The sequence below is a fragment of the Vombatus ursinus genome, unplaced genomic scaffold, assembly GCF_900497805.2.
Source record: "Vombatus ursinus unplaced genomic scaffold, bare-nosed wombat genome assembly UNPS02014801.1, whole genome shotgun sequence".
NCBI classification, from domain to species: domain Eukaryota; kingdom Metazoa; phylum Chordata; class Mammalia; order Diprotodontia; family Vombatidae; genus Vombatus; species Vombatus ursinus.
This window is the reverse complement of record NW_020954579.1, coordinates 1,394,907-1,415,096: the sequence shown is the minus strand read 5'-3', so window position 1 is coordinate 1,415,096 and position 20,190 is coordinate 1,394,907. Positions and strand designations below refer to the sequence as shown.

The following is a 20,190-nucleotide window of genomic DNA, read 5'->3' as shown; positions in this document are numbered from 1 at the left end:
TCTGGACAGAAGTAAGGGCTAAAAGAGGATCCATGCTCTCTAAGAGCAGAACTTTTCCTAACCACCCATGCCTGGCTGGAATGGGGGTGGGGGGTGCTGTTCAGTATTGATGGCAGGAAGTCTATGGCATGTGGGTGGGAGTGAGACATGAGACAGCTGGGGTGGAAGCCAAGGGAGTCAAAAGGTGGGAGGAGGGGAGGTGAAGAGGTCAGGACAGTAGTCAGCAAGGGCCTGAGTGAATCTTCCTACATCTGTGGGCTGGAATGTGCAAGACAGAGATTTCTTCCCCATGGAGGCAGTGTGGGAAGTTCACCCCATCTTCGCTCCCAAATATAGGTGCCTGAGGCATTGAAGGTAGGAGCTGGGGCAGGCTGGGGTTGGTGATACTTGAGGGAGTGTCAGGAAATCAGGGGGTGCTATTAGGTTTTGATTTGCTATAGGGGAGTGTCACTATGGAGGGCAGCATGGGTGAGGGGGCCATGTCAGAATAAGGGCCTTGAGGGGCAGCTAGGTGGCTTGGTGGATAGAGCACTGACCCTGGAGTCAGGAAGACCTGAGTTCAAATGCAGCCTCAGACACATAATACTTCCTAGCTGTGTGCCTCTGAGCAAGTCACTTAACCCCAATTGCCTCACTAAAAAATAAAAAATAAAAAAAATAAAGGCCTTGAGAGAAGATGATGTAGGTTGCCATATTAAGAGCCCCTATCAAAACAAAAGGAGGCAGGCAGCTTAGTACAGTGGAAAGAACATTGATGGTGGTGGTCAGAGAATCTGGGTTCAAATCACACCGGACAATTACTGATGTTGGGTAAATCCTCACCTCCCTAGGACTCCTTAAATCCCTCAATGAGGTTGGATTTGATGACCTCTGACACACCCCTCCCTGCCCCCACCAACACTAGAGTGATGATTCTATGAAAGTTGGTACTGTGACCTCTCTTGAGCCGTAAGAGCCCAAAATTGGGGCCGCAGGGAACCAGCCTTGGTAGAAATATAGACACGATTGGCCTAACATTTCCCAGGTTCAAAGATGGAGTCAGGGATATGGACACCCTCTGACAGCTCTGTCTCTGCTCAGGTAGCCAACGCCTGGGGCTCTGGTTTTAGAGTCACATGGGGGGGAAACCCAATACTGTCCCAGCACCCTCCCTATTCTAATTGCTTTCCGCTTGGTTCCTGGAAGATAAAGCAAAAGCTGCAGAGAAGCAAGTTCTTGTGCTGACTGGGGTGAGAATTTCGAGAGGAAAAGACAGAGAAGCAAAGGGGAAAAGAAAGGAGTGAGGTAGGTCCTGAGGGAGAAGGAGGGGCTTATGGTAGGTAAAGTTAGTGAAAAGAAAGAGAAGTTGAGAGAGGATAAAAACTGAGGGCAAGGGCCAGAAGGGAAAAGGCCCTAGTCTCTCCAACTGTTTGGATCTTATTATCATTTCATTTTTTCCCTCATCCCTCATACTCCCTTCCCTTTAGTGTCAGTCCAATTCCCAGCACCACAGAGATCTGCCTGACTACCCCTGCCAGCTTGTTAGCCCCCAAGGTGGGGGGGGGAGGTGCAGAAAACCATGTCCCAAATGAGGGAATGGAGAATAGGGCACAGATTTAGGACCCCTCCAGACTCCCAGTCAGTCAACAAAGGGACCTCAGATAAAGATCTTACAGAGGGACCCATGGACCCACTAGGGACCCTATGGATAGAATTTAGAGATACCTAAACCCCACAAAGACAGATCCCACAAAGCAAGGACTAGGATTCCTTCCTGGATATCCCCTGAGCAGTATCAGTGGGAGTATTTTTTATTTTTTGTGGGGGGGAGGGCAATTACTTTCTTCAGGTCCTGCCTAGCCTGAGAATTATGCCGATCTGTGGTCATGATCCTGCCAGCCATTCATCTTCCCCTCCTCCTGTTGCTGGTGATGGACATGGGGGGCACTATGCCCAGTGCCCAGGCACCTCCCCGGGGATGCTATGTGGCAGAGGAAGCTGGTGAGCGTACATTCCGTTGCAGCCAGGCTGGCCTGGTTGCTGTGCCTCTAGGCATCCCAAATGACACCCGTAAGCTCTACCTGGATGCCAATCGGCTGGCATCTGTGCCTGCTGGTGCCTTCCAGCATCTTCCTGCCCTGGCTGAGCTAGACCTATCGCACAATGTCCTCGTCCGCCTCTCAGATGCTGCCTTCCAGGGTCTGGGGAACACCCTGAGATACCTGGATCTCTCTGCCAACCAACTGACATCTGTGCCCGCTGAGGCCTTTAGGGAATTACAGATCCAAGTGAACCTGTCTGCCAATCCATGGCGCTGTGACTGTGCCCTTCAGGAGGTGCTGAGATGGGTGAGGTTGGCACCTGGTACTGGGGCAGGCATTGTATGTGGACCAAGTGCCCGGCCAGAGCTGGTGGGACGGGAATTTCTGTCACTGATAGAGGAGGCAGAAATGTGTGGGAGCGGGAGAGGTGGGGCCCAGAGAGGCACAGATGCTGCCCTGCTTGTCACCATGGGAGGCTGGCTGGCACTAGTCGTGGCCTATCTTGTTCACTACGTGCGGAGGAACCAGGAAGAGGCCCGTCGTCCACCAAAACTGCCTCCTACCCTGCCAACCCGCTCTGAGGATTCATCCATGCTCAGCACTGTTATTTGATGCTTGGATCATTCCCTTCCCTTTCACTCCTGGACACCACTTCTCTGACCGTCTTCTCTTGTCCTCTCCTCCTTAGACCCTTTGTATCCCTAATGCTGTTGCTCCATCCACTTCTGTCTCTCCCACTGCTATTACCTAAACCTCTTCTTTGTCCCATCTTGGCCAACTCTGCCTCCCCTAAGTATTTACCCTCTGCCCTCTCTGCCTCATCCTTTCTCCACTCAGTCAGCTAAACCTTAGTCTCCCCTGCCCCAATCTCCTGTCCCAAAGTTCTACCTTCCTTAGTTTATCCTTTGTCCTTCCCCCAGCCAGCCCTAGTTCCAACCCTGCCCCCCATACAGAATTCCCACCTCTCTTATACACAGGGCACTGGAAGGAAAAGTGGTGAATCTGACAGCATTCACATGGAGGGGGTAGAGGAAAGGGGCATCTGACCCAAAGAGTGCCCATGAAAAGATCATGTCCTTTCCCCCTGACAAGCCTATCAGGAACAAAATGGCTGGTCATAGGTGCTGTCAATTTGTGAGCTCTTATACACAGGATTGCTCCCCCCACACATACATACTAGTGCTACCTCCTTGTTAAACAAGAGATCTCATCATACATCAGGCTGAGAGAGGGGGATGGAGGTAGGGGAAGATGAGGTTATGTGGTCTGATAAGCCTCCCCTACCCCCATCCCTAGTGTATTAGAAAACATTCAATAAAGGTACAATTTGTAGCTTCTCAAATACCTTTCCCATAGGTTCTTGCTGTGGTAGATAGAGCAGGTAATCTTGGCTTACAATTCCCCTGGTAACCTCACCTCCACCCCTGGGGCCTCCATGCTGGACTTGATCCCTGTCTCCTCCTTCCCTCCCACCCCCTACCTCCTGATATCAGAGTCCATTTGAGCAGGGACGCAAGAAACCTGAACTGAGCTGTGAATTAATGATGATACACTGGGGAATCTTGGGGGATGGGAAACAAGAGGGTATGCCCAGATATTGGTCAGTAGGATGAGATTGGCAATTGGCACTGTTTCTTCTCTCTACCCCCTCACATCAGTCTTCCCAGGCCTGGAAAGAAGAGAGAAAGACCAGCATTCCTTATCTTCTCCCCAGGGAAAATGAAGAACAAGGTGAGGGGAAGTTGGTCCTGAACTTAAATATGCTTAGAGTTTAGCAGAAGTTCAGGAAGACTCTAGGCAGAGTTGGCTGCCAATGAGTTGAAATGACCCTTACAGCTCTTGGGGGCATCTCAAAATGCCATTTCCTTTCTCCCTGCACCCACAGAGGATGACCCTCAAACTGTGTCTGGGAGAGAAAGGGCTGTGTCTTAGTGGCTTGTGGGTGCCAATGGAAACTGGAGATAAGGACCATCTTCTCAGTGTCTCCACCCTATGTGGGATACAGGCCTATGGGCAGAGTCAAGGAGTGGGAGTTCATTAGAGATGAAAATCTGGTTCCTCCCCTATCACTTAATTTCTATCCACTCTCACCCACACCTGATCCCTTTTTTTTTCCTTTGCCCTGTCTCTTTTCTGATGCCTCCTCCCACACTTCTTTTTGCCTTGGGAACCTCCCACCCTCCCACCTTCCAAAAAAAAAAATCATACCCAATCTTTTGGGTGAATGGGCTCTGTATTCATCACTCTCCAGCTCTTCTAATTTCTTCTAGATTGACCCATCCAAGAAGAGATTGAAACCGTCTGTCTCCCCTTCCTCTTTCCGTAGGAAATGGTAGAAATCTAATGACCCACTCCCCACATATGCAAATCCAACCACTTAGAAATGCCAGGGGTCTGGCATTCTCTTAGCTCACAAATTGGCAGCACCTATGACCAGCCATTTTGTCCCTAATAGGCTTCTCAGGGGGAAAGGACATGATCTTTTCATGGGCACTCTTTGGGTCAGATGCCCCCTTCCTCTACCCCCCCCCATGTGAATACTGTCAGAGTCACCATTTCTCCTTCCAGTGCCCTTCCCTCCCCACTCCCTAGGGGCAGGCTGGGACAAATTGTGCTGACTTCTGGGAAGTGGACCGAATGGGGACATAAGTGTGGGGATAGGTGGGGCGCTCCTATCTCTCCATTAACACGGACACCAGGAGCCCCATTTGATGTGCCCATCATACCTGTGATCCAAAACCAGTCTCTTGGAGGTAAGCCTAGACTCTACAGAGAAAAGGATCCTCTCCAGCCTGAAGTCTTACCCTGAAACCATTTGGGCACTTCTGATCACCCAAAGGTGAGCTGGGAAAAAGACAACGAATTCAGCAAGTGAGAGGGGGTCACCCTGAGGGCTCCGTGGGCCTGAGAGGACCAATCTCTGGCAAAGACCTTTGTGGTGGTGTGGGGTGGGGGGAGGAACAACATTCTCCTCATTCACATTGGCCTGTCCTCTCCCCAGTTTCCCCTGTCCTCTATAAGTTCACAAGAGATACAGGGGATGGAGAGAGGAGCAAATGAATGAGAAGTCTAGTAAAAGAGATGAGATTTGGGGAACTATATGGGGAGAGACATCTGTTCTCTTTGCTTCTCTCTCCTCAGGTCCCCGGATTAAGACCTGTGCGGTTGCAGGGGCCGGGGAGGTGGGAGTCAGAAACAACTGCTTCAGCTAAGTCAGAGAAGCCAGGCAAAGCTGTCTGCTCTATGCCACCCAAGGGCAGGGGTAAGTGGGAATTCTCCCAAAGTGGAGCAGTGAAGATAGGGTCAGAAGATGTGGGAGAATTTAGGAAGAAGGGGCCAACAGTGGGCTGAGGTGCTGGATGGTGTCCAGAAGTGAAAGAGAAGTGCCAAGTGCTCTGCCATCCAGGGTGTGCCAATCCAGTTCTAGGGAGGGTCTCCCACAAGGGATAGGGGAAAGAATCCAGGTCAAGACTGAGGAGAGTGGGGGTGGCCAGGTACAGGCAGAGATAACCTGTTCTTATTTCATCCACCCTCCAACATTCTCTACCAGGTCTTAGGAAGCATGGCTCCCGTGTTTGGAGACACCACCCAGTCCTTGGTACGGCAACTGGATCCGATGGGGACTTGATTGCCCTAGGCAGCATCATTGATGTTTCACGCTTTTGGCCCTTCTGCCTGGTGCGAAGGAAGAAGAAGGGTTCACTCTTCTGGGGAGCTCAGTATGTCAAGACAGACTTCTCTCTGAGACATGCTAGAGCCCGGAACTAAGCTGCCAGGTATAGTCACCCATAATAGTAACCCCCCTCCACATATGTGCGCTCTCATGTATACACATACACATACACACATGCACATCCCTTCCATGATCAGGAGCACAGCACTCATGCAGAGGACCCTGGAGACATGCCAGATACATATACTGTCCTCAGGCCATTGCATTCATGTAAAGGGGTGGGAGAAGGAGAAAAACCCAACAACTGGTTTATTCAATTCCTCTTGGCCTTGAGTGCCAACCTTTGGGGTAAAGCCTGGCAGGGAGGGCACTGTACCAATTCACTGCAGCTGCTTTGGGATCAACATGCATCCCTAGAAGAGGCAGACTGGCCAGTGATGCTAAAAACAATAGGCTTTGATTGCAGGCATATTTTAAGTCACAAAGATGCAGTGTGGCTTACTGGATAGAGAGCTGGCCTTAGAGTCAGGAAAGCCTGAGTTCAAAACCCACCTCTAACATATACTAACTGTGTGATTCAGGGCAAGGAACAATCTCTCCATCCTCCAGGTTGTTGCTTTGAGGTACAGAGAAGGTGCTGACGACCTACACTGGCTCAAGGTGTTTTCTCAAAAGGAATTCACCCTATGCCAGAGAAATCCGAAGTCTGGTCCAGGCATTTTAACTCACACAAGGAAAGTCATACTACCTCACCCAAGGTCATGAGGAAGGGAGGAGGAGTCAAGGGCAAAGGATGCAACTGGGTCTCAGTCGCTAGAGGGACCTGATCTGGCCGCCAGTTATTTGCTCATGAGATCATGGCAGGAGGAAGCAGGGGGCTGATGATCCTACAAGAGGGTGCCCTCTGGACGTGGCATGCCCGAGTCAGGCCAAGCTCCCCTCACTGCTGCTTTCAATATGGGCGCATATGGGTTCCATCCTTCACACATCAGGGCAACTCAGCAGCCCAGGGAAGGCAGGGCCAAGGGTTTTTTTTAGGGTGGGAGGGTCTCATTCAGGACATCTGATTGGTTGCCTCTTCCTGAAGTCATAGTCAGGGAGACACCAGGGATTGGTTGTTGATGCCTTGTCAATTACAGCACAGGGTTGGATGTTTCTAACATGGCTACATTCCAGATATGGAAAGGGGTGGAGGGATGAGAAGAGGAATGGAGCCAGGCAGGAAGAGGGGTGGAGCCTCCATCAGAGGCACTCACCCAGTGGCACACAAGTCTTATGAATCTCAAAGCGGTCTGAGGGGAAAAAGCTCCCAGTCCACAGACACTAGGAAGGGCATACAGAGAAAGAAGGAATAAGGCATAGATCCCAGGCACTGACTTGGACCATTATCATATCTAGAAGTGAATATGAATTGAGTGCACACCAAGTGTATTAGTAGCAAATAGCTACATAGAAAAGAAATAACTGGATTGGAATGGGATGCAATTAAGTCGGGGCAGCATAGGGAGTTCCACTCCGTAGATCATGAATTCCCTCTTTGAGTGCCACCATCCACAGTTAAAGGATGAGCAAGTATCTTTCTGTCACACAGAAACTTTCTGTTGGCCTCAGGGTCCCTGTCCTCCTACTGCTTGGGTTTTGGGGACCACTGGCATATCTATATTCTTAGGGAAAAAAGGAAGGGAGGGAGGGAGAGAACAGAGGGAGGGAAGGAAAAAGAGAGAGAGGGAGGGAAAGAGGAAGGGAAGGAGAAAGGAAGGGAGAAAAGGAAGGAGGGAGGGAGAAAGAAAGAAGACAAGCATTTATTAAGTACCTACTATATGCCAGGCACTGTCCTAAGACTTTACAAATTTCTCATTTGATCCTCACAACAATTCTGGGAGGTAGAGGCTATTATTACCCCCATTTTGCAGATGAGGAAACTGAGGCAGGCTGAGGTTAAGTGACTTGCCCAGGATCACAAAGCTCAGAAATGTCAGAGACAGGATTTGAACTCAGGTCTTCCTAACTCTAGCCCTCTATCCACTGCGCCACCTAGCTGCCTTTAGAGCTGGACAGTGTGTTCTCAGGGATATAACGTATTCTGACCTGACCACCCATGCCTTGTCATCACTGCCTCACCTCTCCTCCACCCCAACCAGCAGGGGTCAGCATGAGGTAGCCACAGGGATATTGAAGCAAGGGGACCCAAACACCACCAATGTCCTGATGCTCATCCCCAAAGGGAAGCTATAAAGCACAACACCTGAAGGGCACCCCTTCACCTGGCCTTTCCTCCTCTCTGTCTCCATCCATTCTCAACAACCTAAAGAATACCAGTCAATCTCCCCAAATACATACCAGCAACGTTCCCAGTGAGTCTACCTTCAAGGACACTTGCTACCGGGACCCTAGCATGGAACAGCTGGGCTCATTCGCCTCTCCTCACACCCCACCTATGTTCTCTCCCTGCTCCTCACCCCTCTGCATTCCTTTCTCCCCACCGGCAGTGTGGGAAAAGCTGCAGCCCTAGACTCAGAGGTCCTGCATTCAAAGACTGCCTCTGTCACTTATAAACTGTGTGACCTTAGGGAAGTCATTACACCTATGGCCTCAGTTTCTTCATCTGTAAAATGAGGGAGTTGGAGCAGAACCACTAAGGTCCCTTCCAGTTCTAAATTTACAGTCCTGTCTGAGTCCGAGAAAGCCCCTTCTTACCCTGGTACCTGAACGGAGGCTTTTGTTTTCTCTCACTGTAATCTAGTTCCTACAGCTGGCTTGAGTGCATGACTAAATTTTCCTGTAGGGTAAGGGACTATGAGGTATAAAAGTTCAAGAGACGTAATTTCTGGTAATTAATCATTTTATTAATCATGCTAGCAAATAATTAATAAAAGGGGTCAGTGGCACTCTTGAATGCCAAAGACCTCTCATGGAACCCACTCAATGCTTACATGGCCTTGGAAGAGTGGGTGTTCCTGAGGGCGCAAACGATTCTCACTGGTTAACAATTAATGACAGGAATGAATATTATAATAAGAGGTGGGATTATTCTAACAAGGGATGGGGCTGGGGGGTGGGGTGGGGACATGGCTCTGATCACAAAAAGACTTATCTCTCATTCAGACTATTTCCATTGATCTCAACCAGCCAAAACACAGCCATGGGCTAGCAAGAAAGCAAGAGAAATGCTTCCAGGCAGCCAAGATGGAGATCACCAGGTCCATGGACTCATGCATTCTACTCTGGTCATTATTCAAAGCCCATTTTTTCTTATTTAAAACACTAACTCACAGCAAATTAGGACAGAGTCTATTATTGGCAAGTTCACTTGGATAGGGTTAGATATTAGGACTGGAACCATGACATAGGAATTCCCAGGTGAGGAAAGTCCCACGACCAATGTTGGTTGGCATTTCTCTTCCACTTAGTGTCTTAGAGAATTGCCTAGAGCTCTAAGAGTTTGAATGACTTGCCCAGAATCACATAGTCATGATATGTGAGAGATAGGACTGGAACCCAGGTAACAGCAAGGAAAAGAGATGGCTGACCATCTGAGTTAGAGGGGGAAAAAAGGAAATTCATACAAAGGAGGCACAAGAACTCAGAAAACTATCTGGAACCATTTGGTACAGACCTATACACCTATACACCTAAGGGCATCACTCAAAATATAGTACCATTGGAGCAGCTAGGTGTCGCAGTGGATAGAACATCAGCCCTGGAGTCAGGAAGACCTGCGTTCAAATCCAGCCTCAGACACAAAGCACTTACTAGCTGTGCAACCCTGGGCAAGTCACTTAACCCTATTGCCTAGCCTCCCCTCCCCCAAAAAATACGGCACCATGTTAACTAAATTATATTCAGTATGCTGTTTTTAATGAGGTGGGAAGTATGGGAAACATAGTTTTAAAGGTGAATGAATGAATTTAAAGGTGAAATGAATAGAGTGCTGGGCGAGAATCAGAAAGACTCATCTTCCTGACTTCAAATCTGGCCTCTGATACTTACTAGCTGTGGGACCCTAGGCAAGTCACTTAACCCTGTTTGCTTCCATTTCCTCATCTATAAAATGATCTGGAAAAGGAAATGACAAACTATTCCAGTATCTTTACTAAGAAACCTCTAAATGGGGTCACTAAGTGTTGGACATGACTGAAAATGACTAAACAACAACAACAATCTTAAAGGTCTTAAATAAAATACAAGTTTCTATTCTTTTTTGGGGGGGGAAGGGGTGAGACAATTGGGGTTAAGTGACTTGCCCAGGGTCACACAGCTAGTAAGTGTCAAGTTTTTGTTTTGGGTCTGAGGTCACATTTGAACTCAAGGCCGGTGCTCTATCCACTGTGCCACTTAGCTGCCCCTCAAGTTTCTATTCTTAAAGGGATAAATCATCATCTATTCAGAAAACGCAGCTCTCCAAAAAGACCTCTTCTCAGTTCAACAAATATTTATTAAACATCTCCTATCTGTAAGGCTAGGAAGATAAAGACTTAAAAAAAAGTGCCTTGCCCTCAAGAATCTTACATTTAATCAATAAACATTTATTTACCTACTATACTCCAGGCACTGTGCTAAGCTCTAGGGATAAAAAAAAGAGGCAAAAGACAGTCCCTGCCCTAAATGAGCTTACACTCTAATGAGAAAGTCAACATGCAAATAAATACGTACAAAGCAAGCTATATACAGAATGAATAGAAAATAATTTAACAGATGGAAAGCACTGGAATTAAGAAGGATTGGGGAAGGCTTCTTGTGGAAGGTAGAATTTTACTTGGGGCTTAAAGGAAACCAGGGAGGTCAGTAGTTGGAGCAAAGGAGGGATAGTTTTCCAGGCATGGAAGACAGCCAGAGAAAATACCCAGAGCCCTGACAAGGGGGAGACAGGGACAGGATACATGTAAACACAGAAGCATAACACATGGTAGACTGTGATTGGAGCTAATGAAAAATTTAGACAAAGTACTGCAGGGAAATTTGAGGAAGAAAAGAGAACACCTTCTGTTTTCAGCTGAGAGAGAGTGATCCCTAAAGGCTTCATGGAAAAGGTAGCACCCGAGCTAAGACCAGAAGGGAAAAAAGCCATTTCAGCAGATAGCTATAAGGATGAAGTGTGTTCCAGGCATGAAGTCTGACCTGAGTAAATGCATGGCAGTAGGAGTTGGTAGGGTAATATCAAGGACTAGCTAGAAATACAGTTTAGAAAATGGAGTATTTGAAGGGAAGTAATGTGGAAGGAGGCTAGAAGGGTAGGTTGGACCCAGATCATGAAGGGCCTTAAAAGCCAGACATAAGATCATAGATCTAAGATGGGAAAAGACCTCAGTGGTCATCTGATCCAAAACCTTCAGTGAAAAGCTGAGGTAGACGCATTATGGTTTCTAGAGGATTAGGAATGATTCTCATTTGGATCTCATGTCTAGTTCCTAATTTGGTAGCTGATACCTTTGCACAGGCCTTAGGAATCCTGCTTTTTTGTTATCCCTTCTGTGCCCTGAAGACAGGCTATTCAAATTCCTTACCTTCAAGTTTGAGCCACTGTGGATTTTTTTCCTCTCCTGGCCTCTTTGCCTTTGGAGGAGAGGGAGAGGGGCATTTGTTACTGGGATGAAATCCAAGTACTTCTTGGAGGAGGTGGGTTTGGAGCAGGGTAACAGGATGAGCTCTGCCATCTCTGTCTGGCAGCGCCAAGAAAAGACACAAAGATCGCAATTCAAGGGAACAGTGAAGGGAATATGGAGGCTGGAGTGAAGACTGCAGCCATCGGGATACCTGTGGATATCACTGTCTGTGCCGGTGGCTCCCATTAAAACTGCCTGGAGGTTCAGAAGCTCAGCATCATGGATCAGCTGGAATCCTTAAAGAAGTGGTAAGGCCCAGGTTAGGAAGGGATAGCTGAAGGGTAGATGATAAGAGCCAGCACAGAGATCTCTCTAATGGGGTCCAGCCCTGCCCACTTTCTGCAAGCACAGGCTTGCAAAGACATAGAGATACTCACAAACAAAGCCACAAATACATGGGTTTTCATAAATTCAAAAACAGTCACATGCATTCATGGACACACAAAAAAACCTAAATACAGACACTCAGAGAGACCCCCTACATAGGCACCTGTGAATAATTAAGAGCTAGCATTTATCTACCACTTTAAGGATTGCAAGGTGTTTCACATGTTACCTTGTTTGATCCTTACAAACCTAGGGAGGTAGGTGCTAGGATTATCCCTGATTTACAGTTGTGGAAACTGAGTACCAGAAAGGTTCAGTAACTTGGCTAGGGAGGGTTTGAGGCAGGATTCAAACTCAGGTCTTCCTGACCTCAAGTCCCTCCCTCCTCACTGTACCACCTAGCAGCCATATAATGAACTCAGAGACACATACACATTTCAGGTAAATCAAGTGTGTCAAGCCAGGTGCCAGATCCTATGGCAATCACTGACTGACTGTCTGGACTCTGAGCTGTCCCACTACAGCGTCTGGAGCCCACGAGGAGTAGGGAAGGGGTTGCCCAGAGTGGGACAGCTAGACAACAGAGGAGGCACGTGGGAAGAAAAGCTGCTGTCCACACGCAGTTCCAAAGCCCAATGAAAACCATGATTCTTCCTCTCCCAGGAAACTGAAGAAGCCAGAGCCCTCCTTCCTGAAGAGGCTTCGGGAGCGTGGGGAGAATCTGTATATGGTGACTGAGGCAGTGGAGACGCTGAAGGATGCCAAGCTGGAGAAGGGGAGGAAGGCTGGTGCCGGCATTTCCATCCCTCTCCCCATGGCCATGGGGCTTAAGGTTGGAATTCTCACACTTCTGGCTCCTCCTGGTGCTCACCCACCCTACATCACACTGGGAAAGCCAAGGCTATAATGACACAAAGATACATTGTATACCTCAGGCCCTTTTCCTTGACGAATCCAGGCCCTTAGCCTTCTCCTCTTAGTTATGGTCCCTTCCAGCTCTAAAACTATGATCCTATAATGAGATGGAGAAGTAAACAAACATTTATTAATTACCTACTATGAACCAGGCACTGTACTTACACTTTACAAATATTATCTTATTTGGTGCTTGCAATTACCCTGTGAAATAGGTTCTACTATCTTTCCCATTTTACAGTTGAATAAACTGAGGAAAACAGAGGTTAAGTAACTTGCCTGGGGTGAACAGCTAGTAAGTTTCTAAGATTGCATCTGAACTTGGGTTTTCCTTTGTCCAGGCCTAGTGCTCTGTGTATTATGGCGCCACCTAGCGGCCTCCTGTTTCCTGACTAGATCTTCCTCACTCTAGGCCCAGCTCTCAGTGCACTATGGCGCCACCTAGCTGCGCCCTCTTTCCTGATTAGGTCTTCCTGACTCTAGACCCATGTATACTATGGCACCACCTAGCTGCCCCACATTTCCTGACTAGGTCTTCCTGACCCTAGGCCCAGTTCTCACTGCACTATGGCGCCACCTAGCTGGCCCCTCTTTCCTGACTAGGTCTTCCTCACTCTAGGCCCAGCACTTGGTGCACTATGGCACCACCTAGCTGCCCCTCTTTCCTGATTAGGTCTTCCTGACTCCAGGTCCATATGCACTATGGCACCACCTAGCTGCCCCACTTTTTTTGACTAGGTCTTCCTGACTCTAGGCCCAGCCTTCTGTTCACCTAGGTGCCTAGGTATCATGGTACAGTGAATGAAGAGCTGACCTGGAAACTAGGAAGAGAGTTCAAGTCTTTACTTCTGACACCCTGGCTATGTGACCCTGGGCAAGCTATTTAACCTCTAAGTCAGTGCTCTAAGCTACTCTTCAAGGCTATAAGTTGCAGAGAAGTTACTGACCTGCATTAACGGAAGGAGTTTCCTTATCTGGGAGTTTCCTATAGCAATAAAATCACAGCTCCATTCCCTAGGCCTTCTAATCCTTCTAAGGTCTCTTCCAGGTCAAAATCCTAGGACCTTATCTGTATCATACTTACAATGTTTTGCAGAATTTCTCCTTCTGTGCCCTCATTTGGGCCTCACATTAACCTTGAAAAATAAATCATCCCCATTTTTAGTTTTCAGGAAACTGAGGCACAGAGAAAGTAAATGACTTAACTAAGGTCACACTGCTAGGGGCAGCTAGGTGGTGCAGTTGATAGAGGATCAGACCTGAGTTCAAATTCTGTCTCAGCCACTTACTAGCTCTGTGACCCCAGGCAAGTCACGTAACCTTTTTGCCTCAGTTTCTTCATCTGTAAAATGAGCTGGAGAAGGAAATAGCCAACCACTCCAGTATCTTTACCAAGAAAACCCCAAATGGGGTCATGGAGAGTCGGACATGACTAATCAACTAAACAAGAAGAGGTTCTCTCTGCTCTACTCTATCCTTCACTCCTGTGTTCCCTTCAACCTGAGTCCCTCCCTCCTCAGTCCCTCTCCTACTTCCACTACTTCCTAGCTGTGTGACTTAAGATGAGTCAGAGGTGGGATATGAACCCAGGTCTTCTGATTCTAAATCCAGCATTCCTTCTACTATAAAAACCTAATAATGGGCCAAGATGGTGGAGAAAAGGCAGGGACTCACCTGAGCTCTCCCCAAAACCCCTCTGAACACCTTTAGAGAATGCCCTAAAACAAATTCCAGGGTGATAGAACCCATAAAAGGATGGGATGAAATAATTTTCTAGCCAAAGACAATTTAGAAGGTCAGCAGGAAAGGTCTGTCACACCTGGATGAGAGTGGAGCACAGTCCAGTGCAGGCTGCACCAGCACAGACCCAGACCCAGACCCAGACCCAGCAAATCAGGAGCAGGCCTTGGGAGCCACTGAATTAGCAGTGGCAAGTGACTGCTTCCGGGACTCTCAGCCCACAAATGGCAAGGGGGTCGAACAACTGGTGAGAAGGAGATTATAGGAGTCTCTCTACTAGCACTGAGGCAAGACTCTGTTGCTTTGCCCATACTCAGATCCAGGTCACAGTCCTGGGCGGGAGTCCCAGTGCAAGGAGGAGCACTAGCAGAGCCCAGCTTATGGCCACAGGGCAGCAGAGACCTTCATCATAGTTCCAGGGCAGAAAAGAGTGCTTGTGACACTCAGAGACAAGAGCACAGGCCAGGAGAGTAGTAAACACACCTCTCCTTAGATCACACCACCTTGGAAGAACTGAAAACTTACAGGTCCCTAGAAGTATCTCTGAAAACAGCTGCACAAAACCCCTGAAGCTTGGGACAGTGAGCCTTCCACCCTGGAAGCAGAACTCCATTTTAACAAAGAATTAAAAGTCAAGAAATGTCCAGAGAAATGAGCAAACAAGAGAAAAAAAATTCTGACCATATAAAGTTACAATGATGACAAAGAAGATCAAAACACACACTCAGAGAGACAACAAAGTCAAAACTCTTACATCCAAAACTTGCAAGAAAAATACGAATTGGTCTCAGGCCATGGAAGAACTCAAAAAGGATTTCAAAAACCAAGTAAGAGAGGTAGAGGAAAAATTGGGAAGAGAAATGAGAGTAATGCAAGAAAATCATGAAAAAAGAGTCAACTGCTTGGTAAAGGAGGCACAAAAAAAAATCTGAAGAAAATAACACCTTAAAAAACAGACTAGAAGGAAGGGGGAGAAAAATTTTAAAATAAAAGCATATGGAAGTAATTCTTGAAAAATCAAAATAAATTAATAAAAAAAAAACCAGACTAAGCCAAATGGTAAAAGAGGTACAAAAATCCAATGAGGAGTAGAACGCCTTGAAAAGCAAAATTGGGAGAAAGGGGAGAGGGAAGAGGAGAAAATTCAAAACTCAAAATCTTATGGAAGTGAATATTGAAAACTAAAAATAAATAAATTAATTTTTAAAAAAGTAAAATTGGCCAAATGGAAAAAGAGGCACAAAAATTCTCTGAAGAAAAAAAACTCCCTAAAAAGTAGAATCGGTCAAATGGAAAAGGAGGTACAAAAGCTCACTGAAGAAAATAATTCCTTAAAAAAAAACCTAATAATGTACATGTGTGTCGATGTGTTTTGTAACCATAGAGCATTACACAAATATAAGTTATGGTCATGATTATAATCCCTACCCCTTTCTTTCTCTCTTTTCCCATGTGGATCTCCTGGCTTCCTCCAGGGTTCCTTTAGCTTCAATACCATCATCCATGTCCCTCTGGGCTCCGTCCTCGCCTTCCAGCTAAAGCAGCTTGTCATTGGAGAGAAAAATTGGGGTATGTTGCCATAAAGGGAGGATGAGGAAAGAGGGGAGCAAACCTATCTTCCTAGTGGGTCACTGCACTTCAAGGATCAGTGCCCAGACCATTCTCCTCCTAGATTTCCATGCTAGCCCTTTCCTCCCAATCCCCCAGAGACAGTCTATAGCCCAAAGCTCCCTTGAGACATTTCTTTCCCTATGCCTGGATTTCTCAATTTCCTCACTATAGTTCCTCTGCTCCCCTTTCCCTTCTCTAAGCACTCCTGGTCTCCCTGCCTTCCTTGGTGGGTTCCTAGACACAGCAAGGAATCAGTGATAACCTCTGCCTTCCCCTTTTCTATCCACTGCAGACATCTCCCATCTCAAAGATAAAAAGCTGAAAACTTTCACCTCCTCTGAAGGTAGGTATGGCCAAGCGGCTCCTCTCCCCTCTCTTTTTTTCCATAATCTGATTGGGCTAAAAAGAGTACAGAAATTCTTGGGGAGGGAGGGTTTGCATAGCTCCCCAAGTTCTGGAAGTGGGGAAAAGCTGTGGTAAAGGTGCTATGAGCCAATGATGGGGGTGGGAAGAAGATGGTGAGATTAATTTCACATAAATATATGGAGGTGGAGGTGGGAGGTAGGACACAGTGAGAAAGGGACTAGAATTCTTCTGCAAAAGCTTCTTAGGCTATTCTGCTGCTCCCCCTTGTCCCCAAGCTATCTGCTGAAGAAGGGAAGAGGTATAGAGGTTAAATTAGCATCTACACTATTAATCACTACTGTCTATCTCTGTGTCACTCCCCTGGGGTGTCCCCGACTTTGCTTCTACCCTCATTGCAGCACCCACAGGCCAGACAGGACGTAAGGAGCTGAACCATTCCCTTCCTTCACCACCAGGCTCCATCTAGGGAACCAGGGTTGGACAGTGAGGGAGTTAGAAAGCCAAGGAAGAAATACTGGAGTTGCCTTCCCCCAGAGCTTCAAAAAGCCCCAATCCAAGAGAAGGAAGTGGGGCTATACTCCACTGCTATCCAAACAATTCCTTTAGAACTGGAGCCTTGAGGGGCAGAATTGGGGGAGGGGGACAGAGAAAGAGGGAGAGGAAGAAGGGGAGGGTAATGGAGAAGAAAAAAGACAGAAAGGAGGAGGGAGAGGGAAATGGGAAAGAAGAAGAGGAAGGAGGGGGAGGGAGAGAGGAAGAGAAAGGAAGAAGAGGAAAAGGAGAGTGAGGGGGGAGGAGATAGGAGAAGGGGAGAGTGAGAAATCAGAAAGGGAGGACCACACTGGGGGCAGTAGGAAAACTACAAAGAGGCAAAGGGACTGAAAATGAAGACAGTTTCCAAGGCAAAAGGGAGGGACCAGATGACCAGATGCGTATGGAAAGCTACTGGTTTAATGAATGGATGCTAGCAGGGACTCTCTGGATTTAGGAACTGGTCACAGCTATTGTGTTTCCAAAGCAGGGTTACAGCCTGAGCCACCCTCCAAAGAGCTCAGGGGATTCAAGGCACTTCAGGCTGAGGTGGAAGCTGAGATGCCCACTGTGAAAAGTATGACCCTGGAACAAAGTGCAATTTTGTTGGAGGCCCTCCTTGGGGCTGCTGGGCCAGGCCAAAGCTCTGCAAGAGGTGGAGGACAAGGTAAAGGGGGCGGATGCACAAGTGGGGGGTATCGGCTGGGGGGGGGCAGTCAGACAGCTTCCCAAAATCCTTGAAAACTTGTAGCTGGGCCCCAAAGGAGCTTAAGCTCCCACGTGATGGGGGAGACACCTCCCTTCCCTTGAAGAGTACTCTTTTGGAAGGTGAGAGATGATTCCTGCCCTGGAATAGCCTTCCCCTCTCTTCCCTGTCTTGGGAACGCCCAGTGAGTACTCCTATCAAGATTAAACTCCACCTTCTTCAGGAGGCCTTTCGGGTGCTAGGACTTCTTTCTCCTCCTAGATTATCTCTCCTTTATCCTCTCTATATTCTGCATCTTGGTTCTCCCCATTAGAATGTGAATGTGAATTCCTTGTGAGCAAGGACCCTGTTTCTGCCTTTCTCTGTGTCTCCCATACTTAGCACAGAGCCTGGCACACAGCAATGCCTTAATAAATGTTTGTCAAATTGTTGGCTTTCTCTTTCCCAGATGAACCGAGCATTGGACCTTGAGGAGCCAGTGACCCAAAGATTCCTGGGGGGCCCTGGGGATACCATCCTAGCCAAGCTGCAGGATGCCTCAGGCAAACTCCACCCTATCCTGGCTGGGAGCTTTCTCTACCTGTTAGGGGCACTCCAAGGTAAGGGGAGTTGGGAGTTAAAGGTGGGTCCCATTGGAATGGCCTCCATACAGCACATTTCCAGGATGCCTGAACAGTGTTTGAATAGTGTTTGTAGCTCCTTCCTCCCACTCTGCAAAAGGGCAAACAGCCCAGCCTCCATCCTCATTGTCCCCCAAAGAAAGGAGACTTCCCAGCCTGCCTGCCCTGAACTGCCTCCAGAGGGGACAGAGAGTGGGTGGCCTTGCCTCCTCACCATGTCTCAATGGTTAGCCCCTCCCAAGCAGACCACTTACCCTGTCTACTTACCTAGAACTGACTCAGTGGTTCTCTCAGGCTCTGCCTTCCACCTCCCTCTCTGACCCTTCTGCCCTTCTTTTCTTCTGTCCCCAGAGCTGAGTGAAGAGCAGCAGCAATTGCTGACCATGTCTGTGGAGAAGAGAATCCTCTCCCAACAGCTGGAGCTGGTAAGGAGGTCTAGGGGAGGAGACTGAGGACAGGGTCCAAGGACTAGAGAACAGAGTCGAGTTTTAGAGCTGGAAGAGGCCTAGGACATCAAAAGGTCCATTTTGCAACTGCCCAGAGAGGTCCAGCACCTCATTGGTAACTGAGACGGATCACGTGGTGCCCGTTCTATTCTACCAAATTACCGCTAGGAAGCCTAGCAGGAGCAAGAGCTAGGACCAGAGGTCTGAAAGGGTGGAGGAGAACGAGAACAGGGCTGGCTTGGGATTCAGATGTATTACAGACAACCAACAGAATCAGGGGTTGGACACATGGGGGACACATTCTACTCCTACCCTCTAAACACCAGATGAAGACCATCCTGGACCAGAATTTCATTCGAGCTGAAGCAGGACCATTCCGTCTTCACTGTGAGCTCCTTCAGAGCTTCCAAGGAGAGGAACTGACTGTGACCCAGGCCCTGATAGGTCTCTGTGGCCTTGACCTACAGGGTGATGGTCTCCTCTTTGCCTGGAAGCCTGATGCCCTGCCTCCCATCTGTGCCCTATATGCTGCCCTCTCTGTTTTTCAAGTACTATCTAGAAACTCTTGGTTTGCCAGCCCTTTCCCCCGGGGCCACACAACCCTGGCCCACTCAGGGGCTAACCTTGTGGGGATAGAGAAGATGGAGTGGGGCTTGGGGGGCAACTGGAGGGAAGAGCGAATCCACCCCCCATCCCCCAGGTCAGAGCTATCCCCAGACCTAGGAAGGCTCCACCTGGGGTCCACTTTGCTAGGTAAGGGCTTAGAGGACCTGTCTTCCCGGGAGAGTAGGGAACTCGGGGCTTCCAAAAAGTCAGAGAGTTTTTCATCAGTCAGCCATGAAGTGGAAGAGAATGTGAGCTCCCTCATCAACTTGCTCAGTAAGGGGTTTGGCAAAGCTGGGATGTTCCAGGATAGAGATGGCCTAGAACTTTTGCCTGCAAGAGATAAGCTAAACTCCTCAGTGTTTAGTCTAGATGATGACAAAGACTTCTTCAGTCATTCAAGCCTGCTGATGAAAGGGGATGAGAGCCCAGAGATGGCAGCCATGAAGGCTGAGACCATGAGATTGGCTGCTGAGTTTGATCTCTATTCTCAGTCTCTACAGGCTGAACACCATCTGCTAAGACAGAGGTTTGGGGGCAGCTTCGGTCCCAAAATGAGTTTTGGGATGGGGGGAAGAACCTCAAAATTCTTCTAGGGACTGAGGTGGGAGTTTAGGGATACGGAATTTAACAACTGTTCAAGAAACAAATTATAAAGGGAAGCTCGAGGGATAGCTCTAAATCAGAGACCTAGAGGAAGATGGGGATGGTGGAGGCTTCTTCCTTACCTTAAAATTCCAAATTTCCTAAAAAAAAAAAAAAAAGCACCAAATTCACACAAATTCCAACGAGATCTTACCCCCCTCTCCATATCATTCCATCAGTCAATAAACATTTATTAAGCACCTACTGTGTCCCAGGCACTGTGCTAAGCTCTAGAGATACAAATAAATGCAAAAGATGGTCCCTGGTCTCAAAGAGCTTACCATCTAATCGGGGAGACAACATGCAAAGAATTAGGTACAAACAAGCCCAGCCCCAATCATAACCATCTCACTGGATTTTAAAGAGAAGTGGTTTCTCTGCAA

General features: G+C 47.9%; 2 protein-coding genes across 2 annotated transcripts; both read left to right on the top strand.

Annotated features, from left to right (window-relative positions):
- The first annotated feature begins 1,853 nt into the window (after nucleotides 1-1,853).
- Nucleotides 1,854-2,633, top strand: LRRC3C (leucine rich repeat containing 3C). Its single transcript, XM_027872716.1, has one exon. It carries the CDS (start codon nucleotides 1,866-1,868, stop codon nucleotides 2,631-2,633), a length of 768 nt encoding a protein of 255 aa, XP_027728517.1. The 5' UTR covers nucleotides 1,854-1,865.
- A 2,950-nt stretch (nucleotides 2,634-5,583) lies between these two features.
- Nucleotides 5,584-19,758, top strand: LOC114050827 (gasdermin-A-like). The gene is given in 12 exon segments (XM_027872792.1): nucleotides 5,584-5,635; nucleotides 5,638-5,764; nucleotides 5,766-5,797; nucleotides 11,362-11,545; nucleotides 12,288-12,456; nucleotides 15,755-15,848; nucleotides 16,183-16,237; nucleotides 17,258-17,405; nucleotides 17,407-17,454; nucleotides 17,942-18,092; nucleotides 18,465-18,538; nucleotides 18,886-19,758. Coding segments are annotated over 12 exon segments (2,007 nt in total).
- The last annotated feature ends 432 nt before the right edge of the window (nucleotides 19,759-20,190 follow it).

Excerpts from the sequence above, each read along its gene's own strand:
- LRRC3C (XM_027872716.1), top strand. The coding sequence starts at position 1,866 with ATGATCCTGCCAGCCATTCATCTTCCCCTCCTCCTGTTGCTGGTGATG.